Below are 23,015 nucleotides of genomic sequence, written 5' to 3'. Positions count from 1 at the left end.
AAGGTCGATCATTTACCACACAATCCTCAAGTTTGTGACAGAGTTGCAGTTACATGAATTATCTCAACATATAGCAAGAGGACATAAAGCCAGCCTAAGACTGGAGCTCCACGATTTAAGTATTGCGAATAAATTTTGGCATAACCTCAATTACATCAAATAATCATCCCTCTAAACAACTCCATCAATAGGTGTCATCACGTCAATCAAAATCAGCATGTGGAGTTGAATTGCTTAAATACTCGTTCTCTTTGAAAGCTCATATCCTCTAAAAATTTCAGATTTTTCATTAAAACAAATCATCCTTTTCCACAAGGTTTGACTAGCAAAATCAGAAATTGAGAGTTATGACTAGATGATATTTAACTAACGCGGGGAACTAATTTAAGTGCAGCCAGTCAACTGAAAATTCTTTCTCAAATAATATTACAAGACAAGGGATTATGTATATGGCATACCTTCTTGCGCTAGCTCACTCTTCCCCTCCATCAAGTCCCAATTCATTTTCTTCATTTCCTCTTGCTAGGTGAGAACAAACATGTAGGCTCAAAGAAAACAAATGAAGAGAACTACGACAAGGCAAGACCAAAGTGTGCTCCTCACTTTATTATGCAAACTGAAAATAAACAAGCAAAATACAAAAACAAATGAAATAACAATAAATAAAATAAATATGCATGCATGGGTAACTAGAGGATGAGCTCCCCCAAGCTTAACCTCTTAGCCAGTGTGGCCAGTGGAAGGATGGGCCACTAGAGGACGGACCTCTGCCACAGGATGTGGCTGCTAAAAAAGAAAAGAGGGACTGCGTGTTCCCACTCAGCACGTTAATGTTATTATTGGCCAAACGGAAGCCACGTGCATAATAAACAAATCTGTCAACCTAACTACTCCCTCCGTCCCATAATATAAAAACGTTTTTAACACTACATTAGTGTCGAAAACGTTCTTATATTATGGGACGGAGGGAGTACTTCCTTCATTCTTAAATATAAGTTTTTTTTAAGATTTCAATACGGACTAAATACGAAGTACTCCGTTAAAAAAAACTTGTCCTAAATTTGTTCCTCTAGATACATCCATTTGAGCGACAAGTAAAATGAGTGAATCTACACTTTAAAATATCCCTATATACATCATATGTGAAACGTATACCTAGGAAGGGAGGGAGTACCAGAGTCTCCTTTCTTCCTCGTGAAAAAAAGTACCAAGCTCTACCTCGCACGATCGGTTCAGCTCTTCCCCACTTCCTCCGCATCCTAGCAGACCGTGGGGCAAAATATCCCCATCCAATTCATGCGGATCCATCAACTTCCTTAACTCCTCTTCTCGATTCAACGTCTGGTCACTAGATCCATGTCGGATGGAGGTTCTACGGCGGCGGAATTGGAGCGGGGCATGGCGGGGCGGAGGTCGTGAGCCGGGCAACCACGCAACGGAGGCTGCCGGCGCCGGGCCGCTCAGAGGCGTGGTCGCAGGCGGGTCTGGCTCGCGTTTGGGGACGAAGCTAGCACCCAGAGGGTGGTGGTTGCGGGCGGCACGATCTCGCGACCGGAGGCATAGCCGCGCGAACCGGGCGACGGTGGAGCCTAGGAGACCGGCGGGGTGCACAGCACAGCGATGCGGCGCAAAGTGCAGCGTCGACGGCAGGTGGTAGAGACCTCACCGGAGACGGTGGAGTAAGGCGGAGGTACAGTTGATGGCTGTTGCTTCGCGCCAGAAAACAGAGAGCTGGACCGTCGAATGGATTTTTTATACTTGCTCCCATGCCCTGAATTTTTTTTAGGCACCGGCTGGGCAATCGAGGGCATCAATAACAAATACACAACTTTTGTCATCACTTTTGTCCTATGTAGTGGAGGGCCTAAGGCGCGCACAATCCTGCTGTGAAAATATCAGAGTTGGTGGGAAAAAAACGCGGTTTGGTCCCCGCGGAGATTCGCCCCCAAGAAATGTACACCACCGATACCGCTCCTAAATGGGAAACAGAGTCAAAGGCTTCACAGCGAAGAAGGACGGCAAGCTCGGGCGGTGAATCGCCATGGAGAAGAACAAGGAATCCGATCAGCAAAAGTACGTATACCTCTTCAGAGAGCAGTTAGTGTTTCATCTTGTTTTTGTTTGCAGAGTGGCTTCTTGTGTATCTCATTTCAATCCAGGTGTGTTCATTCAGTTTGCCGCTCTCTCTTCTTGTGGAGGAAGTTCGGTGGCTTAAGGAGCAGAAGTGCTCCATAGAGGAACGGATTGACAAATTGGAAAGCAAAATTGCTAGTATTCAGGTACTTCGACCAAGCGCCCCCCCCCCCCCCCCCCCCCCTCTGGAAATTCGTACTGGGATCTAGATCTTGAGCCCTGGGTGGGATTCCCCCCCCCCCCCCCCCCCCCCCCCTTCCTTTCATGTTGAGTCGAGCTGTTCCAAACTCACTTTTGAACTATCATTCTTCTTTGGGAATTTGTGCTGGGGATCTAGATCTTGAACCCTCGGATTCCCCCGCCCCGCCCCCTTCCAGATCACACATTCTAGTACCGAGTATAGACACATCTATGACGAAGCTGTTAGCAATAATCTTGATGTGTTGGGTTGATTAGCGTGTTCACATATGGTTTGGACTTGCATCGTGAGTCCATTCTCTAGTAGGCTTGTTAGTTTGGTTAAATCTAGTACAGTAGTAATCAATCTTGCCGTGTAATTAGATTAGCCGTGTCCTAATTTAGGACTACTAGCAACAGAAGAAAAAAAATACCACATGTCCCTAACACGACAGCATGAATACTACTTCGATCAAGCGCATTTTTTCTTTGGAAATTTGTGCTGGGATGTTCCAAACTCACTTTTGAACTATCATTTTTCAAATCAAACATTTTAGTAGCGAGTATAGACCAAATTAGTACACTCTTTGTTTCTAAATTGAACTGCAAAAACATCGTACATCTATGACAGAGGTAGTACCATGCTAATACTTTAATTTGAATGATGACGGATCTTATCATGTAAAATAGTATGCATGCTCCTTATGAACTTTGACTAATTTAAATTTGTTTCTTTTGCTTTGTAAAAAGCAGCAACAGGCCCAGGAAACTCCGATTGCACCTCCACCTCTGAGGTAGGAGCTTCCTCTAGCAATCATTTGGTTAGGTGCAAAACTGCTAGCTTCCTCTAATAATCTTCTCAGCATGGTTCCGTGCCCAGGATGCGCCATAACCCCAATAATAACGGTTTTTTCTTTTACGTGAGCACATGGTTCAAGTGAGCACGGGAATATTTTATTTGTTGCCCTCTAATTGAACTTACTATATATTTTCTGTATATTCTGCTGCAGCTCACAAGCGGACGAAAGCATCACAACGAAATATAAACTAGTAATCAGAAGTGTTGTGAACGAGATAGTTCATATAGGGTGCCCTATAGGCACCTGGGAGGGGAATGGCATAACGGTGGTTGTGGAGGATTTGCAGGGAAATCAAATTGCAGCTGGTCATCACCTTGCTTCACTGAAAGTTGAGCTAGTTGTCGTGAAAGCAGAGTTCTATGAAAATGTCTGGGACTGGACCAAGGATGAATTTGAGGCAAGTGTAATAAAGACAGATTCTGTAAAGGAGAAAATTAAAAGTGCCATATTTCAACTGAAAGATGGGAAAGGTGTTCATGAAAACACCAGAATTCACAAGAGCTCTAATAAACAGTATGTCAAGCTTGGGGTAAAGGTCATTGAGCATACTGGAGAAAGAGTTCTGGAAGGAGTATCAAATAGTTTCTTTGTGCAGCATAGGCCAAGAGGTGATTTGCTTTTTCTGAAGATGTTATAGTAATAACAATATGTTTGATACGATTGTACCAGTTTTATTTACCTTTGCTATTTTCGAACTTTCCAGGCAACAAAAGCAAAGAGGGGTCGTCACCAAGGTTCGTGGTAAAAAAGATATAAATTGCATCTTGATATGGTCCTACCGCAGTGAGTTGTTGACTAATGGTTTTTTGACGTGCAGATCAAGAAGAGAGAACTCCCCAACAAAGGAACGAAGAGGTATATGTGAGCTTCAAATCCATTGCTTCCTCATATAGATAACTATAGGCCTGAATTATGAACTACATACAAATATGTTTCATGTTTAATGTTCAACATTTTGTTTAGTTTTGGGAAACCATTTTCATTTTCCACGAAATGCCAGTTAGCAATGTTTTGTCACTAAATTTCAAAATTCAGACTCAACAGTGTCTAGTACAAACTTCATTTATCTTCTTTTCCTTTCTTTGTCGTCATTTATTTAGTTTGCGTATAACTGTTTTTTCTCCATAGAACGAGGAGTAATTTTAGAGTGGAGGCCAATGCTACTTAATTCCCACTTGCTAGCTTATCCTTTTCCAGTCCATCCTTTCTCACCCCTTCAACGGTGCTTAAACGGTTCGGCTTCAGCGACTCTTCAAATCAGCACCTTGTGTTTTTTTTTTCTTTCGAAAAGAGGGTGAAAACCCCTGGCCACTGCATCGAATCAGCACCTCATGTAAGGTGTCCATCAACCCTAATAACTACATTAGTCTTTAATAGAGAACATTGATAGAGAATTAGAAGCTCATCCATGATGATTCGTCACGCCATGAATTTCCTACCTTGCATAGCGTGTGCATTCACCTGTCAACTAGATTGATCTGGCCGGGCCCTTTGTGTGGTTCTCAAATAAGCCAAGTTGAACAGTTGTACATTATTGTCATAGAAGCAAATGTGAAATGGTGCTATGAAATACGTGGCAAAAAATAAAAGACATGGAGTGAGTTGGGTCTAAAGGTTTTATTGTCATTCCTTTCTCTATTAAGTACTATTGAGGGCTACGTGTCATGTTCAATTTCAGGGGGAAAAAGACGAGCAACAAATAATGGACTTGTTCCATTAGAGCTACCTGGTAGGAGCTTTCTTCATCTACGTTGCCTTCCTTCCTCCTATCAAGTTTATGAGCAATTGATATCTTTGCACGTAGTGAATTGATGCACAAAGTTTCCTATTAAATTGCAGTATTTAGCAGGCAACCATCTCAACATGTTGGTACTTCTAACGCAGGCACAGACACAGATACGTCTATGGGGACGGTAAGCACGTTTTAATCAGTTGATTTCCGAAAATGAGTTGGTGCAGGCCGATGTTTGATAGGAAGACATGAAAAGGAATGCCGTACAAAAGGTTGCAAGTAAAATAATGGAACGTTGACTGTTAGTTCAATCCTAGAAATTGCTGCGTGTGTAACTATGTTGAACATCGAGTGAATTCAACAACTCGTGGCCTGTAATCAGCTCCCAACACATAACAATATGAAATTTCTTACATTATCTTCTCTTTGACCCATGCAGGATGTTACTGATGATGATGATACGCCTCACAACTTTGGAGATAATTTTTTGCATGATGGAGTGCATAGGGATCCGGTTTTGGATATGGACGATGTGACTTTTTTAGAGTTTTGGGATAACTTGTTTGCAAGCGGACAATTGAGTACTGCCCTTCCATTGGTAAGTATGAGTATAATTTATTTTTATTTTCAAAGTACCCACGTGTCGTGGAAACGATTTCGACAGTAGAAGAGGGCTAGGATAAATGAGTGTGGTCTATCGAAATGCAAACGGGTGACACAAAAATGTTGAACAAGTATTTGAAAAATATTAAAATGTATTGAAAAATATTGAACAGGAATTTCAAAATGTTGAACAAGTATTTAAGAATGTTAAATAAGTATTTAAAAATTGCGAACGAGTATTTGAAAAATATTGAACAAATACTTAAAAAATGTTGAATAAGCGTTCGAACAATGTTGAACGTGTATTAAAAAAATGATGATCACTTATTAAAAAATGTTTTTGACATTTACGAAAACATAGAGTGAAAACGAAAACAAACATAAGAAAAACTAAAAAACAAAAACTGGAGAAGAAAAAATAAAAAAATGAAGAAACAAATGCAAAAAAGAAAGGAAAAATGGAGAAGGAAAAAAGAAAAATAAAGAAATACGACGAAGAAAGAAAGAAAGGGAAAAAACGAACGAAAAGAGAGAACGAACAGAGAAAAAAAAACTGCAAAAAAAGGAGAATAAACAATGACAAACCCGGCTTGTTTCCAGTTAAGAACAATAACCCTACTTATCCATCACGAACACAAGCCTAGAACAGTCGCTTGTCGCACTTCCTGTGAACCGGGAGTGCAGGGTTCGAATCCCAGGGCACCCCAATTTCTCCTCCCCTATTTCCTCCATTAACTGCCCGCGAACAATTAGCATACCCCTTCAGCGAGATATAGTCATCGCGCCTTGTAGCCCAGGCACGAAACCAATGGTAGACGTTGATATTGCAGACATTTACTTGTAAATATCTGGGCATGTGTGGGCTGCGGCTCTGTGGGGCTCCGGCTGTGGGGCTTGCTCATGGCGGAGCGTGGGCGTCAGGCCGGCGGCCCCGGGTCTCTTCTGCAGAGACGGCGAACATGGTGGCTGCGTGGGTAGCGCCATGGACGGATCTTGGGATCGATCGTGGCGGGTCCGAACAGGCCTGCTGCGGGACGGTTTCTTGATGGCGCTGTAGATTCTCCATGGCGATCCTCAAGTGACGGCACTGTCTGGCCAGCAAGGCTTCGTCCTGGTTCCGGCCATGCCGGCCCCTAGGCTGACGGCCTATGCAGAGCTCTCTCTTGCGGTGGCCATCGAAAGGCCATTGTGAAGACTCCTTCCTTCAGATCCGATGGTTTACTTCAATGGTGAGATGCAAACTATAAAAGACGGCTTGACGCAGAGGGATGGTGGTGCAGCAGCGTTGGTACATATCGCATTTTGTTGCTGGGATCGCGGAAGAGTGGTGGTCACAACACACGTGTGATGTCGACGGTCGTGCTACTCGAGCTTCCGGTCTTGAGATCCGGGGGGAAAGCCTAGGTCTGACTCGGGTTGGTTATACCTGGCAATGTACCTTATTGAAGGCATTGCTCGGTTTTGCTCGAACTGATTCTTCAGGGTGAAAACCTAGATTCTTGCCTTTGGTGGTTGGATCCGACGACGGTGACGTATGAGCGTTGCTCCCTTCCTGAAGGCGTTACTGTTGAAGAACTTCATCGTCCATGTGTTGTTATTGAATTGGTTGGTGCGGATATGGTGTTTGTTATAGCTTGCTGATTGCAGGTCTGATCGCTTTAGGGTTTTTTTCATCGTCTATGCATTGCTTTGGTCTTATTTGACTTTGCTATTTGCTGACGATTTTTCTGTGTGCGTTGGTGTTGGTTGTGTGCATTTTAGCTATGCAGAGGCTGGGTGTGTGCTCGTTGTGTTTGTATCCTCTTGATGCTCCATTCGGAGCCAATAAAATCCACCATTTATCGAAAAAACTTAACGATCGTCATATATCACACGCCTAAATTATTGTATTTAACAGCTCCATTCTGACATATGTCTAACTTTTAATATTTTCCATTTCTTTAATTTTGTTCAGGTGACTCCCAATGATGAAGCAAATCATCGGTCAGCACAAGGTCAAATAATGGGTAAGTTCAAGTTAGAGGGCTATACCATTCCTCTTCAACTGATAATCATTATCAAGAAATGTAAGAAGGATGCAGAGATGATACTATTTGCCGTTCATATACAGGAAATGGCACAGACGATCACAATCAACGTGGTCATTCACATGGAAATGCATACATGCCATGCACGAACTCTCAGGACACTCTACCCGAGATACAGGTGATTATCCTGCGTGTTGAATTGAAGAATGAAGAGTGCTATTGGGTTCAGTCAGTCCATATAGAGAGGAATGCCAGTTTTTCTTTACACATTGACCGCATTGACCACGTTGCCACCTATCTAAATCTCTCTTTTTTTCACAATTTTTTTTATTTTGTTCAGGTGGATCCCAGTGCTTACCCACATCATTCATCTGCACAAGGACAAATGATGGGTAAGTTCAAAATAGAGGACCATGCCCGCTCCTCTTCAACCTATAATCATTCCCACAGCATATGCTGGATGTTGCACGTCTTTTTGGGGTGAATATATCTTTTTACCAAAATATAAAAATATAACAAATGAAATTCATCTGTACATTAACGATATATTGTTTAATTTGTTAGATTTACTTTTTAAATTTAATTCATCTAGAAGTTTAACCTTTATTGTAGTCACTGTTATTTTCCCTTGGATAAAATTTGAAAGGACCTTGCAATGTTAAATCAATTAGAAAATTATACAAACAATTTGGCCACATATGTTTGTGCTCCTTTTCTCCTTATCCAATTAAGTTATATCACAAAGAGAAGGTCTTCACAAAAACACGAACAGAAGGGAATGCTCCTTTTTTCGAGAAGGAGGATATCCCCCCGGCCTCTGCATCAGGACGATGCATGCAGCCATACATTGGCCCTGTTTGGATACTCTAACTTAGTTAGAGGTTAGAGTTAGTTTCTAGCTCATGACTATAATCCTGAACTAACTCTAGCCAAAGAGGTGTTTCGATGACAGGGTTAAATTGACAATAAATGCACTTGATGGAGAGAAAAATGTGATTTTCCAGTGGGCCCCGCGAGAACTAGCTCCAATTAGCACCTCTTGGCTGGCGGGATAGAGAGAGAAAAGTGATTTTTCAGTGGGCCCCATGAGAACTAGCTCCAACTAGCACCTCTTGGGTGGGATATTTTTTGGATGGGTTAGATGCAACTAGCTCCAATCTAGCCCTCATGTTTGGATATTTTAGGGCTATTTGAGCCCCAACTAGCTCAGACTAACTCTAACCCATGGATCCAAACAGGGACATTATTATTAATGCGGAATTCAGCAGTGGAACAACATCAACCTGGAAATAAAGAAGAAGAAACCTGAGGCCACATGCCTCGCGACAGTAACTTCACCAGAGAGCCACTAATCCTATGTTACAAGACACAACAGAAATGAAAATACACAACTCCTAGACTACACCTTCAAGAAGGAATCACCGCACGTGCATCGATGATGGCGAATCCACCACAAGGTTGAACTCCGGATTCTCATCCTCAAGCCAAGCTTCAATCCATCACCTTCAAGAAGGACATGACATAGGCGCGTGTCGACATAGCCCGATCAGAGATCTTGTGTTTCCACCGGAGTGCATAAACCCTTCATTGAAACTGTCTGTATCATCTGCCCTTATCTTGTTACCGACGCCTTGATAGTCGGATACCTTTGGAGAAGACGACGGAAGACAAAGATGTCACATACCGCCTGCCTCCCGCTACAGTCGCACCACCTTCGATCCAGCAGCAACACGCTAAGCATGGCACCTCTGCCAGAGCCACCCTACAGCACGTGGCTATAGCAGGCATGACTTGACATCTCCGCATAACACGTCGTGCGTAGCATCTGTCAGTGACTTGACCTGCCAGCGACAGGCACTGCACGACAACTCCGAATGAGGCACATGTTTCTCCTGCCGAGCCGCATCAAACCCGATCTGTTGATGGAGGTGACGTCCCATACTGCCACCAGCCCCATAAAGGTCATCACCACCTCGAGATCCAAACTTCGAGCCACCGACACGACCCTAGAGTCCGCCGCCTTCAACAAAGAGGGGCCGCCAGCCTGATTCCGGGTACTATAGGAAGCACCCACCGTCGCGCCAGTCCTTATTGTCGCCCTTACAGTGGCAACAGCCGCCGCGATCGTGCAGCAAGCGTCGTCAACACCTGAGAAAGCTCTGGCCGCCACGCGCGTCCTGTGATGTCCCTGGGAGCGGGATCCCAAGATCCGCCACGACCGGCACCGCCACAAGGACCCACGACCTGGCCCGTCATCCTCGACGAAGGGGATCCCTCACTTTAATGCTTATCTTGGTGGATGCTTCGTAAATAAGCGGTGCTATCTCCTTTGTCTTACACTTCTGAACCCATGGCGCATCCCAAAAGGAGGTTTTGGCTCCATTGCCCACAGTGATTGTTGTGAGCCCATAGAAAAGATCAAGGTCTTTTTCATCACATGTTTTGCTCAATCCGACCCATAACTTCAAGGGTTCTTCCAACTTGTACCAAGGCCATCTCAATCTAAGGGCACTCAAAAATTTCTCAGTGTCAAGAACCCCAAGCCCACGCTCTAAAGGCCGACACACTATGTTCCAATTTATTTTGCATTTCACCCCGGTTGTCTTTTCCGAACCGGGCCATAGGAAGTTAAGTTTAATATTGTTGGTGTTGTGTAGAGTGGTTGGCCGGACAACAAGGGGAGTGATTTACTACACCGCTTGGGAGGAGAGAATCAACTTGAGAAGGGTGGTCCTCCCAATGGTGACGATGCCATTTCCTTCCAAAGGCACAAGCTTGGCCGCCACCTATCTTCAAGAATTTGGAAATCATCAAACATCCCTCTTAAGTTGTCGCACCGAAAGTGGGAGTCCACAAATATCTCATAGGGAAGAACGTTCGAGTGGTCGGTAGACTTTGTAGGATGTCGACCAAGCTGATGTGAGCACATCTAATGGGGATGACCGAGCTCTTGTGGAAGTTGGTTCTGAGGCACGTGTCCTCGCCAAAACACTTGAGAAGGATGGTAAGCATGTCAATGTCTTTCTTAATGGAAGCTATATAAATGGCTTCATCATCTACATAGAACGATGTCCAAGCTACGGGTCCACACCCCCTCATCTTTGAAGAAGGCCTTTCCAGGTAGCGAGCTCAATAAGTTGTTGGAGAGGGTCCATCGCTATGACAAAAAGAAGTGGCGGTAGGGGGTCTCCTTGATGAAGGCCCCTCCCATGCTTCATAGGGGAGCTAGCCACCCCATTGAGGAGAATCCGGGAAGATGAGGTGCCTAGGAGGGCGGTGATCCAATTCAGGAATTTGGTTGGGAAGCCTCTAGGTTGAACATCAATGATGTACTCTCACTTGACAGAATTGAAGGCCTTTCAGATGTTGACTTGAATAGGAGAGATGGATAGGATTGTTGCTCTTGTGAAGACGCCAGGCGCAGTTTCTCGCATACATGAAAATGTTGTGGATACTTCTTTCCTTGATAAAGGCACTTTGTGCATTGGAAACAAGGGCATCCTTGTTAGAGCTAAGGCGAATTGCAAGGACCTTTGCAATCGCATGAATGAGACCTATGGGCCTATAGTCAAAGATTCCCTCCACCCCTTCTTTCTTGGGAAGCAAACTACACTCGCGGAGTTGAGCCAATGAAGGTTGTTCCCATGGAGACCTTCAAAGAGTTGAATGAATGGCATGGTGTTGTCCTTGGTAATGTCCCAACATTTATTGAAAAAGATCCCAGTGAAACTGTCCAGCCAAGGGCCTTGTCTTTTGGCATTTTGTTAATGACCGATCTAACCTCCTCCTCGGTGATGTGCTCGTCCAAATCGGTCAAGTCATGTGTTTCTAAGTTGAGCTCGTGCCATTGAAGTGCACACATCTCGGAGCCCCTTTTCCCATAACTTGGAAAAATGCTCATGAATTATGATCTTTTAAGTCATGCTCTGTGACCCAACCTTGGTTGTGTTGTAGTCTATGGATGTGATTTTTTTCTCCTCCTAGCATTGAAACACCAGTGGTGGTGTTTGCGTCACCTTCCTTGAAATTACTGCTCTATACAACCTCAAAAATAATAATTGGTAGACTGGTTTGGCAAAGGACTACAAAAACAAATGTTGGTTACAAATAACATAGAAAAGGTAACCATGCAAAATATCTGAATTTGCCGAAAATATGAAGTTGCTTACCAACTTCTTGCTTAAGCTCTTCAAAGGTCCTTATTGTGCTTCATCATGCTTTCCACATGTCGTGCATTCCTCTGTTCAGGTGCAGGATACTGGACAATTGGTCGATATCCAACGTTGGTGGATGCGCAATATCATGTAAGTGGAACTGAATATTATAAAAAATAGTCAGGTAACTACAATATGTTCTGTGTAGTAGGGTTGAGAATTTTTGTCCTCTCCATTTCAGAAACCATACTCCAAATGGTAGATTCAAAGGCTGCTAATGCTGATTTGATATTTTTAGCAGTTTAACTATGCCCATTACTGCTCAAGATTCTACAAAGTTAAATTTAATGAAATACCCTCATCTCTCATGCTTTGCTTTGTCACACAAAGAAAAAGTCAGGCTTGCTATAGACACCTTTTGTCTATCTAGCATGATTTGTCCGGGTACCTAACCAAACATGACCTTAGTAATGGTGCCCAATAGGAACGGTTCCGTGGTCTAATGGGACTCAAAATTGGGACCTGGTTGATCTGAGTGTTTCTTCCTAGTCTATTCTCTTGTGGATATTATCAAGGAATTCTAGGCTCATGATGTGAGGATAATAAAACATAGATTGTTTTATTTAACTCTGAAATATAGGAGAAGATATATTAATATCTGTACCTTGTTATATTCAGCAAGGCTACTCTTTCCCCAATGAACATTGCAAGGCGTTTGCTGCCAAGGAAGAACATCAAATTGCATGTAAGTTCAATTCAGATGGCAATGCCATTTCTCTTGAACTTAATAATCATTGTGATATAAAAAAATCGTGAGAAACTTCCCATCTATTCAACTTCGATCATGGCAGTACAAATTGTACATATTTGCGAAACTACTTTCATTGAGTCCCTAGTTCAATTTGAACAAAAATTGTGGAATATCTACACAATTTGAGCAAAATGTCTATATAACAATTAGCCTTGTACTTATTTACAAGCCTGGTTTACCTTTAAAATGTGTGGAATATCTGTACAGTTTGAGCAAATTGGCTTCACTGCATTTAACCTTGTACTTATTTTAGCCAGCTTCTGTTTTTGTTCCTCGCCTTTCATTCAAATCTTTGAAAGCACCTTTTGTTTTATTTACAAAACTATGTTCATTGAGTCCCAAGTTCAATTTTAATTCACCAACATTAGTGCGCCTTTTCTTATCCAAACCGTTAGAACATGAAGCGAAGGGATAAGAGCACGTGGTACAAGAATGCATGCAAAGAAAAAAGAAACATAGTATCTTAACCAGGTCAAGTTTTGTTGCATCTCCGCTTCACAAACAGTTTGACGGACTGTTCCAATTCAACAAACATTGGTGGCTTAGTTTTTTTTTTTTTTTTTTGCGGGTGTGTGTGAGTGGCTTAGCTAGTGCACCGTAGAAACTCCAAATAAATTGATAGACTAGGTTATTTCATAGCTAACAAAAGAGACATGCTTTTGAAAATATATACCAAGTTCTTTTACCAATTAATTTCGCTGTAGCCAGTTTTCCTCGAGTCATGAGCTACAGGAGAAAAACGGGTGAATTTTTCGAAAAAGTTGTTACCCAAACCTAACTGTTACTATTTTGTAGATGGACCACTTAACTATGGTGAAGGACAAGTCTCATTGGGTTTGAGAAGTTTTGTGCCCAGGCCACGTTTGAACCATAAAGCCTCTGCTTATTCCTTGCATACCAGAAGAAGTTCGCCCGGTCCACTACTGTTACCACTCGATTCTCTTCAGTTGAAGATGGGATGTCTCTCTATCAATGATGAATTTGCGATGATGATGATGGTGATGATGGTGATAAGTTCGCAAGCCATATGGCAAAATCCTCCGAAGGAAATTGTTCTCGTTGAGCAAGAGTGCGTTTTCCCTAACTTCACTTTCTCGATCTTTATGTAACCTAGCAAAGTGCCGTCCTTGTTAAACTGATGTTGCTGGATCTATTATTCTTAGGCCATCAGTTAAGCAGAAAAGCCATGCTTTCTGTGGAGATAACAACAATGAGGTCACTGAGTCGTACGATCACTTCGTGATTGTAGACTTGAAGGCGACTGGCGAGAAGGGCGTGAATATCAACCCGCTGGAGATCATCGAGTTCTCATCCATCCTCGTCGACGCCGTCACCGGCCAACAAGCGTCCACCTTCCACACTTACGTCTGCCCGATAATGCACCCTGAACTGAGCGAGTTTTGTAAGGAATACAACGGCATTCTGCAGACAAATGTGGAGGCCGGCGTGATGCTGTCGGAGGCGCTGCAGATGCACCAAGCCTGGCTGAAGGAGGCAGAGACAAAGAATGGAGGTAGCCTTAGCTTTGCCGTCGTGACGTGGGGCGATTGGGACTGCCGTACCATACTGATGCAGGAGTGCTCGTTCAAGCATGTCACCATTCCTTACTACTTCTACCAGTGGATCAACCTCAAGAAACCCTTTGCGGAGAAGTTCGGTGACAACTACTTGTTGGCCCCTGTGCTGGAGGCAGTCCAGGCAGCCGGGCTTAAATGGAAGGGCTGCCCCAAAGGGGGGCAGAGCCACGCAGACAACAAGGCGCGGCTTCTTGAGTTGCTGATACGGCATAGCGCCAAGCTCTACATCACCGACAACCTGCTGGCGATGTAACTTAATTTGTACTGCAGACCCGACGTTCGTTTGTTTCCGTTTCCTTAGTGTCCCTTCTTAACAACCATGTTTTAAGTCCCATGCTCTTCTGTGTGTACTCTCTAATGCACTAGTCTTAGATTTGGTTACAGAAAGGTTTCGTCCCGTAGAAGGTTCCCCTGCTGTTTCCAGATCTGTTAAGAGTTTCTTTTCAGTTCCATCAAGAGTCTGGTTTACTTTCAAACTGTAATTGGGTTATTCACAGTCTTCTAGTCAATCAATGTAACCTGACTACTTGAGCCACTTGAACATATTTAACACATGCATAACTGAGCTTCTTCGGCAATTTGCTGACTTCATCCAGAAATGCTAGATATAGAATGTGTAGAAGATTGTCAAAGCTACCTGAAACATTGGTGGCATGTCGGTGCTTCGAGGGTGGCTAAGTGTGTCATGGCTATGGGGTTTTTGCATGATAGTCCGATGATCAATCATGTGGTCAGGGTTTTTGCACAATTATCCTTTAATCAATCGCGTGGTCTGGGTTTTCACATGGTTGTCTCTTATCAATCGTATGTAGGTGTGTGTGTTTGTAACAGGTTTTTGCCTTGTTACCCCTGATTAACCAAGCAATTCTCTTCTTCTTAATGAAATGCAGGTGTTAAATGTGTATAGTCTCTTTTCGGTATATCCCCATTGTATAAGGGGTTTTCTGCATTTTACACACATGTATATGTAATGGCCTTTCGCCCTAAGAGAAGGTCAGTTGCTGATTATCTAACATGGTGTCAGATTCTAGGCTAGCCTCCCGCACGATGCAACTCCGTGCTCCTCGTTCCTAGCCTGCCTGTCTCCGGCCGCTGCTTCTCCGGTCGTCTCCTACCCAGCCCCTGGCCCGGTCCGGCTCTGCTATCTCTCCGTCCCGCAGCTGCTCCGTCAGGCCACTGCCGCCTCCTCCCCCGTTCGGCCACGCCCTGCCCGGCCGCCGCCGAGTACGGCCGCCACCCAGTCCAGCCTGCTCCCTCTGGCCACTGCCCTGCCCGGCCCGTCTCGTCCGGCCGCCGCCTTGTCCGCCTGCCCCGTTCGGCTGCTGTGGCCGCCTGTGGCCGCTGCTCCGCTCCGGTCTTGCCGCTGCTCCGCTGGCTGCTCCTGCCCGGTGCCCCGGTTGCGCCTCTTGGGCTTGCGTCCCTCGATCTGGTTTTGGTAGCCGGTGTCTCCCGATCCTGCCTCGCGCTTGTGGTCGTGTGCGCTCCTGCTGCTTCGCTCGATCTAGATCGGGTTCAGGCCGTTGACCAAAAAAAAAGACAGCAAGTTCGTCATGTCCTCTTCGGGCTATGTTCATGTCCCTCGCTATTTGGTGATCTTCGATGGCACCAACTATACTGAGTTTGTGGGATTCATGCGCATCCACATGCGTGGACTTCTTCTGTGGGGTGTTCTCTCTAGCGAGGTCCCTTGTTCGCCATGTCCTGTTGCGCCCGTGGCCCCAGTTCCACCGGTGCCGCCGGTACTTGCTCCTGATGCTTCTCAGGCCGATCGGGATGCTGCCAAGGCTCTAGATGATGCTGTCGTCGATGCTTATGATCAGCAGGTATCCGCTTATTCAGATGCTCTTTCTGTGTACCGTGATGATCTGTCTGCTTACACTCAGTGGTGCAATGATGATGCTCGAGCTGCTGCTGTTCTCACTACGAGTGTCCTCCCTCAGTTTGCTTCGGAGTTCATGGGACTTGGCACAGTTGCAGCGATGTGGTCTTATCCCTGTCAGCGCTATCAGCCCTCTGGTGATACTCTCTACCTATCTGTGGTGCATCAGGAGCACGCCCTCCAGCAAGGTGATTCCTCTGTTGATGAGTTCTATTCACAGTGCTCTGCCATCTGGCGCCAGCTTGACTCTCTTCGGACAGTTTTTTGTGGAACTTGCCGTTGCTGTCAGACTACTCGGTCAGATTTGGAGTTTCAACGGGTTCATGAGTTCTTATCTCGTCTCCGCTCTGAGTTTGAGCCTCGACGTGCTCACTTGCTTGCTCGTGGGCATGTTCCTATCTCGGAGGTGCTTGCTGAGCTTCGTGCTGAGGAGACCCGCCTTCGCTCTACTGGGCTCCTTGTGGTTCCATCAGTATTGGCCGCCCGAGCTCCTGTGTCATCTGCTCGCCTCACCGCTCCACTGCTACTGCCGGGGGGGGGGGGGGAGTCGCCCTCTTTATGCTGACAAGGGTACGTCACGCCATGACACCTTTTGTGGTTACTGTTCCCTGTCAGGTCACCCAGAGTCTGATTTTTGCCAGAAGAAGCGAGACCAAATGCGCTCTTCCAGTGGGACTCCTGCGTCTTCCTCGACTCCGTCACTCACTGGCCAGGACATTATACGGCTCAAGCATCTACTTGCTTCCTCTGGTTCTTCATCGACGGGTTATGCTGCTGCTGTGACTGCTTCCACCACACCGCGAGCATCTACACCGTCAGGTACATCTTCGTGGGTTCTGGACTCTGGAGCTTCCTTTCATATGTCCTCTGATTCTTCAGTGTTGTCTTCTCTTCGCCCTCTTGATACTCCTATTAATGTTCTTACTGCCGATGGCACATCTCTTCCTGTTGCTAGTCGTGGTATTCTTTCCACTCCGTCCTTTTCTGTTCCGAGTGTTTCACATATTCCTCGTCTTACCATGAATCTTTTTTCCGCTGCCCAACTTACTGATTCTGGTTGTCGTGTCATTCTTGATACCGACTCTTGCTCCATTCAGGATCGTCGCACCAAGGCTTTGGTTGGTGCTGGCCCCCGGCGCCGCGAGTCAGAGGGCCTTTGGGAGGTTGACTGGCTTTGTGTTCCTTCCGCTGCCACCACTTCTGCCAGCTCTCATGCTCTTACTGCCTCTTCGTCTGCGTCCTTCCAGCAGTGGCATCATCGCCTTGGCCACATCTATGGCTCTCGCTTGTCTTCTTTAGTTCGTCAAGGCCTTTTAGGGTCTGTATCTGGAGATGTTTCTTTACATTATAATGGTTGCAGACTTGGCAAACAGACCTAGTTACCTTATCCTACCAATGAGTCGGTATCTCAGCGCCCTTTTGACTTAGTTCATTCTGATGTCTGGGGTCCTGCTCCCTTTGATTCGAAAGGTGGCCATCGCTACTATGTTTTGTTTATTGAGGATTTCTCTCGCTACACTTGGCTCTACTTCATGAAATCTCGTAGTGAGGTTCTCTCTATATACAAACGTTTTGCTGCTATGGTTCACACCCAGTTTTCCACGCCTATTTGCACTTTTCGTGCTGACTCCGCTGGAGAGTTTATCTCCCAGCTGTTGTGTGGTTTTCTCGTGGAACAGGGTACTCTTACCCAGTTCTCTTATCCTGGTGCTCATGCTCAGAATGGTGTTGCGGAACGTAAGCATCGTCATTTGCTTGAGACGGCTCGTGCGCTAATGATCGCCGCTTCCCTTCCACCACACTTTTGGGCTGAGGCTGTTTCTGCATCCACCTACCTCATCAACATTCAGCCATCGACTGCCCTGCAGGGTGGTATTCCTATGGAGTGTCTCTCTGGTCGCTCTCCTGATTACTTGACCCTTCGTATGTTTGGATGTGTGTGCTATGTCCTTCTTGCCCCGCGAGAACGCACCAAACTGACTGCTCAGTCGATTGAGTGTGTTTTCCTTGGCTACAGTGATGAGCACAAGGTCTATCGCTGTTGGGATTCTGTTGGTCGTCGCTTGCGAATTTCGTGTGATGTGACCTTTGACGAGTCTCGTTCTTATTACCCATGTCCATCTTCCTCGAGCTTCTCTGTGGACGATATTTCTTTTCTTCTCCCCGATATACCTTGCTATGTGCCTCATGTTTCACCTCTTCCTACTCTTGCACCTCTCATTCCTTCCCATTCACCACCGACACCATCCTCCCCATCCTCCTCCTCCACCTCTCCACCATCATCTCCAGTCCGTCGCCCTCTCTCACCATTTCCTCTCCACTACACTCGTCGCCCTCGTTCTGAGGATGCTTCTCCTGATGCGCCTTCCACCTCTGGTTCACCTCCCTTCACGCCTCCCCTGGTTCATAACCTCCGTGCTCGGCCTCGTCCCCCGCCTGATCGCTACTCTCCTGACCGGTATAGTCTCTCTGTTATTGCTGAGCCCACTTCCTATCGGACTGCCATGACTCAGCCTGAATGGCAGCTTGTGATGGCCGAAGAGCTTGCTGCTCTTGAGCGCTCTGGCACATGGGATCTGGTTTCCCTTCCTTCCGGTGTTCGTCCCATCACCTGCAAGTGGGTCTACAAGATTAAGACTCGCTCTGATGGTTCTCTTGAGCGCTAAAAAACGCGTCTTGTGGCCCGTGGTTTTCAGCAGGAGCAGGGACGCAATTATGATGAGACATTCGCTCCTGTGACCCACATGACCACTGTCCGCACTCTTCTTGCTGTGGCTTCTGTTTGTCATTGGTCTATCTCTCAACTTGATGTTCAGAACGCCTTTCTCATTGCGAGTTGCGTGAGGAGGTTTATATGCAGCCACCACCGGGGTACTATGCTCCTGATGGTATGGTCTGTAGACTTCGCCGCTCCCTCTATGGTCTTAAACAGGCCCCTCGCACCTGGTTTGAGCGCTTCGCCTCTGTGGTAATTGCCGCTGGTTTCTTGCCCAGTGATCATGATCCCGCGTTGTTTGTTCACACATCTCCTCGTGGCCGGACTCTTCTTCTTCTTTATGTTGATGACATGATCATCACTGGTGACGACTCTGACTACATTGCCTTTGTTAACGCTCGCCTTCGCGACTAGTTCCTCATGACTGATCTTGGTCCACTTCGCTATTTTCTTGGGATTGAGATCTCCTCGACCTCTGATGGCTTCTACATCTCCCAAGAAAAATATATTCAGGATCTTCTTGCTCGCGCTGCTCTCGGTGATGAGCGCACTGTTGTGACTCCTATGGAGCTCAACGTTCGGCTTCGTGCCTCTGATGGTGACCCTCTTCCTAATCCCACTCGCTATCTTCACCTTGTTGGCAGTCTTGTCTATCTTGCTGTTACGCGCCCTGACATCTCCTATCCTGTCCACATCCTGAGTCAGTTTGTTTCAGCCCCCACCTCTGTCCACTATAGTCATCTCATCCGTGTTCTACGATACCTTCGTGGCACGATCTCTCAGCGCCTTTTCTTCCCCCGCTCCAGCTCTCTTGAGCTCCAGGCCTACTCTGGTGCTACCTGGGCTAGTGATCCCTCTGATCGACGCTCGCTGTCTGCTTATTGTGTCTTTCTTGGTGGCTCTCTTATTGCCTGGAAGACAAAGAAACAGACTGTCGTTTCTCGCTCGAGTACAGAGGCTGAATTGCGAGCCATGGCTATGTTGACGGCTGAGGTGATCTGGTTATGGTGGTTACTTGAGGATTTTGGTGTGTCTGCTACTACCTCGACTCCCTTACTGTCAGACAGCACCGGTGCTATCAGTATCGCGCGTGACCCGGTGAAGCATGAGCTCACCAAGCACATCGGTGTGGATGCCCACTTTGTGCGTGCTGCTCTGCAGGATCAGACTCTCGCTCTTCACTATGTGCCCTCTGAGTTACAGTTGGCTGACTTCTTCACGAAGGCATAGACTCGAGTGCAGCATGGCTTTTTCCTCTCCAAATTCAATGTTGTTGATCCACCATGAGTTTGAGGGGGGTGTTAGATGTGTATGTCGGTGTCAAAACCGGCGGATCTCGGGTAGGGGGTCCCGAACTGTGCGTCTAGGATCGATGGTAACAGGAGACGGGGGACACAATGTTTACCCAGGTTCGGGCCCTCTCTATGAAGGTAATACCCTACTTCCTGCTTGATTGATCTTGATGAATATGAGTGTTACAAGAGTTGATCTACCATGAGATCGTAATGGCCAACCCTAGAAGTCTAGCCTATGAGTATATGGTAATGAATCTGTCCTATCCGGACTATGCTCTCCGGTTTATATAGACATCGGAGAGATCTAGGGTTACATGAGGTCGGTTACATAAGAGGGAATCTTCATAGTCGGTCGCCTAGCTTGCCTTCCACGCCAAGGAGAGCCCACTCCGGACACGGGTATAGTCTTCGGTCTTCGTGTCTTCACAGCCCATCAGTCCGGCCCATGGATAACAGGCCGGACGCCCGAGGACCCCTTAGTCCAGGACTCCCTCAGTGTATAGTCTCTTTTCGGTATATCCTCATTATATAAGGGGTTTCCTGCACTTTACACACATGTATATGTAATGGCCTTTGGCCCTAAGTGAAGGTCAGTTGCTGATTATCTAACAGCAAGAACCCCTTGTTCCTCTCGAGGTGTTCTAAAAAAATTACATATTACTACAGCCTAACAACAGGCAAGCATCAAGAATAACACATGCGTAGGTCTAATTAAACGAATTCCACATGGTAGCACAATTTACCTCTATATATCTGGAGTCATCGTATAACAATATGCCGCCCTATATGTTGAACACAAAGTGTGTAGCATCTCCTGACAACTAGCTAGCTGGCCTAAAAGCTAGGTACCTAAAGGCAATATCAGACAACGGGGGCCTGAGAGTGCGAAGAAGCAAGGACCACGGTCCTGAGCAAGGGAAGAAGCGACTACATTGGCGAACATGGAGAGTCAGCAGCGACAGTAGTCGCCATATGTTGTGCGACAACGAGCGGCTCTTCCCACGGCGAGGATTGATGTGCCTAGATGATACAAGCCGTTTAGAATCGGTTGCAAATGGCGAGGCGCGAGATATGGTGTCTGAATTGGCTCCGGTTTGTCCTCGGCTACACCCTAGCTCCAAGCTAGCCACATGCTCACCGCTGATCCCCTGCAAGCCATGCTTTCAGGGCCTAATTAACTTCCATTCTGAGTGGACTAGATGAGCTCTGTGTTAGTCACAACATGCAATTTGTGATGCTCAAGTGATGGACATCGGATCGACCGCCCCTCGTGTACAAGCAAGTATATTGGAACGTGTGATATAGTTTCAAATGGTTTGGTGTCGACACTAATGGCTCATTTGGTTACCAGGGATCCTCCTGAGATCCATTTCCTTTCCTTGGCTGGGAACACCTGGGCCGAATCGATCCGGGGGAGCGTACCGCCGCATTTGGTGCCCAACAAAGGGGTGGGACCTGGGCCCTTTCCACGCCCCTTTCCCGGCTGAGACTTCCACGCCTCCACAGGTCGTGGAGACCCGAGGCACCTGTTCCCCGGGAATAGCTCCCCTGAAATCCAAATGAAGCCTAAGAGGGTTATTTCCCCTTCTCCATAGCGGGAAGGAAAGGAGAAGATCACATGATCTAGAACGGACTTGCATGGGCTTTAGGAGGATGAGGATCTCAATTTTTGTTCCTTCAGCTTTTGCTAAGAAGGTTAGATGGCTGGCGATAAGTAAGAGCCTAAGGTAGCTCCTTCTAAGTTGCACTTGTTTAATTGTTTGGAGTTTAGATTAACAAGTTTGTAAAATAGTGTTGAATGAAATAACCTCCCATTGATATTGGATAGATAAAAAGAACGTCCAGAATGGACAGGGAAAGCATAGGGGGTCATAATGTGAATGGATCTCTATAAGAAGTCACACAATTTGTTTGAGAGAGTAAACCTTCTAAGATGATTGGAATGTGATCCACTAATAAAATACTTCTTGATATTGATCCTTCGAAGATACTCCCTCCGCCCCATAATGTAATACGTTTTTTGATATTAAATTATTGGACGGAGGGAGTATATAAATAGAGATATAATAACGTACCATGTCACACAATATCAGAAAGATTACATATGTAGTGCTAGCTATAGCCTAACTTCAGAGGTTATGATTAAACTGAAATAACAAGCTGGGGCTATCTTCGGTTCTCAATTTTCGATCTTGTCTTCATTGGTTGTAGTCTGGCTTTTACTCTTCATGTGCATAATGATGAAAAAAATCGGAGAAGAAAATAAAAGGAGGCAAAATGCCAACTCGAAAAGAATGGCACAAATCTCAAACAAAATGCAGAATGCCAACACAACAGTGTCTTTTACCGCAGTAGCGAACCGCGCCAAGCGCCTGCATGTAGAGAGAGGTAAGTCAAAGTGAGATTTATATGTATCAACTCCTGTCAAACAGACAGGAAATGAAGGATGAAATAGATCAAATAGATCAAGTAATTTCGTATGTGCATGCCTGCTGTTTGATTCCCTGATGTTGTACGTACGACCACCGAGAGTCACCTTGTACGACTTAAATATCGCATTATACATCTCCTGCTTCATCTGCTCTAGCTTAGATGTCAGATTTCGTACGTGCGTGTTGTTTGGTTGATACGATTGCTGTGGTCTTGGGGTGACTTGTATAGAAAAATGCTGAGCGGCGCCAATAGTCATGGAATCCTTCTCCCACTTGGATATCACATCATGCATTTCTTTTTTCTTCTGCTGGATATCTCGTGTAAGGTCTGCACGGGCATGCTGGATTGACACACGCAAAGATTCTAATGATCGATGTACCCTTGATGACGTACGTACGTGAGAAAATTAAGGGGAAACGATGTCAGTAGTTTTGGTTGAGATACCTCGCCACGAGTGTGCATGAGTCTGCTTGGCGAGAACAGCTGGCGTCGCTCCGCCGCATGCGCGTGTTCGCTGGAGCAGGGAGCCGCCGAGCCTCCTCGCTGCGCATCGAAGAAGCGCCGTCATCGATCGCTTCGCCGCCGGCCTGAAAACAATTACAGTAGCTAGGTAGGAGT

At 45.9% G+C, this 23,015-nt stretch overlaps 1 protein-coding gene across 6 annotated transcripts; it reads left to right on the top strand.

Annotated features, from left to right (window-relative positions):
* Positions 1-1,194: 1,194 nt before the first annotated feature.
* LOC109783181 (uncharacterized) lies at positions 1,195-14,652 on the top strand. Of its 6 annotated transcripts, XM_073503128.1 has the most exons (17): positions 1,195-1,690; positions 1,787-2,073; positions 2,174-2,279; positions 3,064-3,104; positions 3,321-3,778; positions 3,874-3,904; positions 3,988-4,025; positions 4,849-4,899; positions 5,010-5,083; positions 5,342-5,500; positions 7,460-7,511; positions 7,616-7,710; positions 7,873-7,924; positions 11,781-11,836; positions 12,365-12,431; positions 13,293-13,566; positions 13,661-14,652. In XM_073503128.1, exons 2-17 carry the CDS (start codon positions 2,042-2,044, stop codon positions 14,325-14,327), a joined length of 2,253 nt encoding a protein of 750 aa, XP_073359229.1. In that variant the 5' UTR covers positions 1,195-1,690; positions 1,787-2,041; the 3' UTR covers positions 14,328-14,652. The 6 variants fall into 6 exon arrangements, with proteins under 6 accessions (XP_073359229.1, XP_020197372.1, XP_040248742.1 ...); XM_020341783.4 differs by having other exon boundaries at positions 1,362-2,073; XM_040392808.3 differs by lacking the exon at positions 1,195-1,690 and having other exon boundaries at positions 1,824-2,073; positions 3,061-3,104.
* Positions 14,653-23,015: the final 8,363 nt, after the last annotated feature.

The sequence above is a fragment of the Aegilops tauschii genome, chromosome 1 (assembly GCF_002575655.3).
Source record: "Aegilops tauschii subsp. strangulata cultivar AL8/78 chromosome 1, Aet v6.0, whole genome shotgun sequence".
NCBI lineage: Eukaryota > Viridiplantae > Streptophyta > Magnoliopsida > Poales > Poaceae > Aegilops > Aegilops tauschii.
Note: the sequence above shows the minus strand (reverse complement) of the source record. Positions and strands in the feature narration are given on the sequence as shown.

Excerpts from the sequence above, each read along its gene's own strand:
- LOC109783181 (XM_045230097.2), top strand. The coding sequence starts at position 1,953 with ATGTACACCACCGATACCGCTCCTAAATGGGAAACAGAGTCAAAGGCT. Across the intron at positions 2,074-2,202 it reads AAGGAATCCGATCAGCAAAA|TTCGGTGGCTTAAGGAGCAG; the intron begins GTACGTATACCT and ends TTGTGGAGGAAG. Across the intron at positions 7,925-11,780 it reads TGCACAAGGACAAATGATGG|GTGCAGGATACTGGACAATT; the intron begins GTAAGTTCAAAA and ends TCCTCTGTTCAG.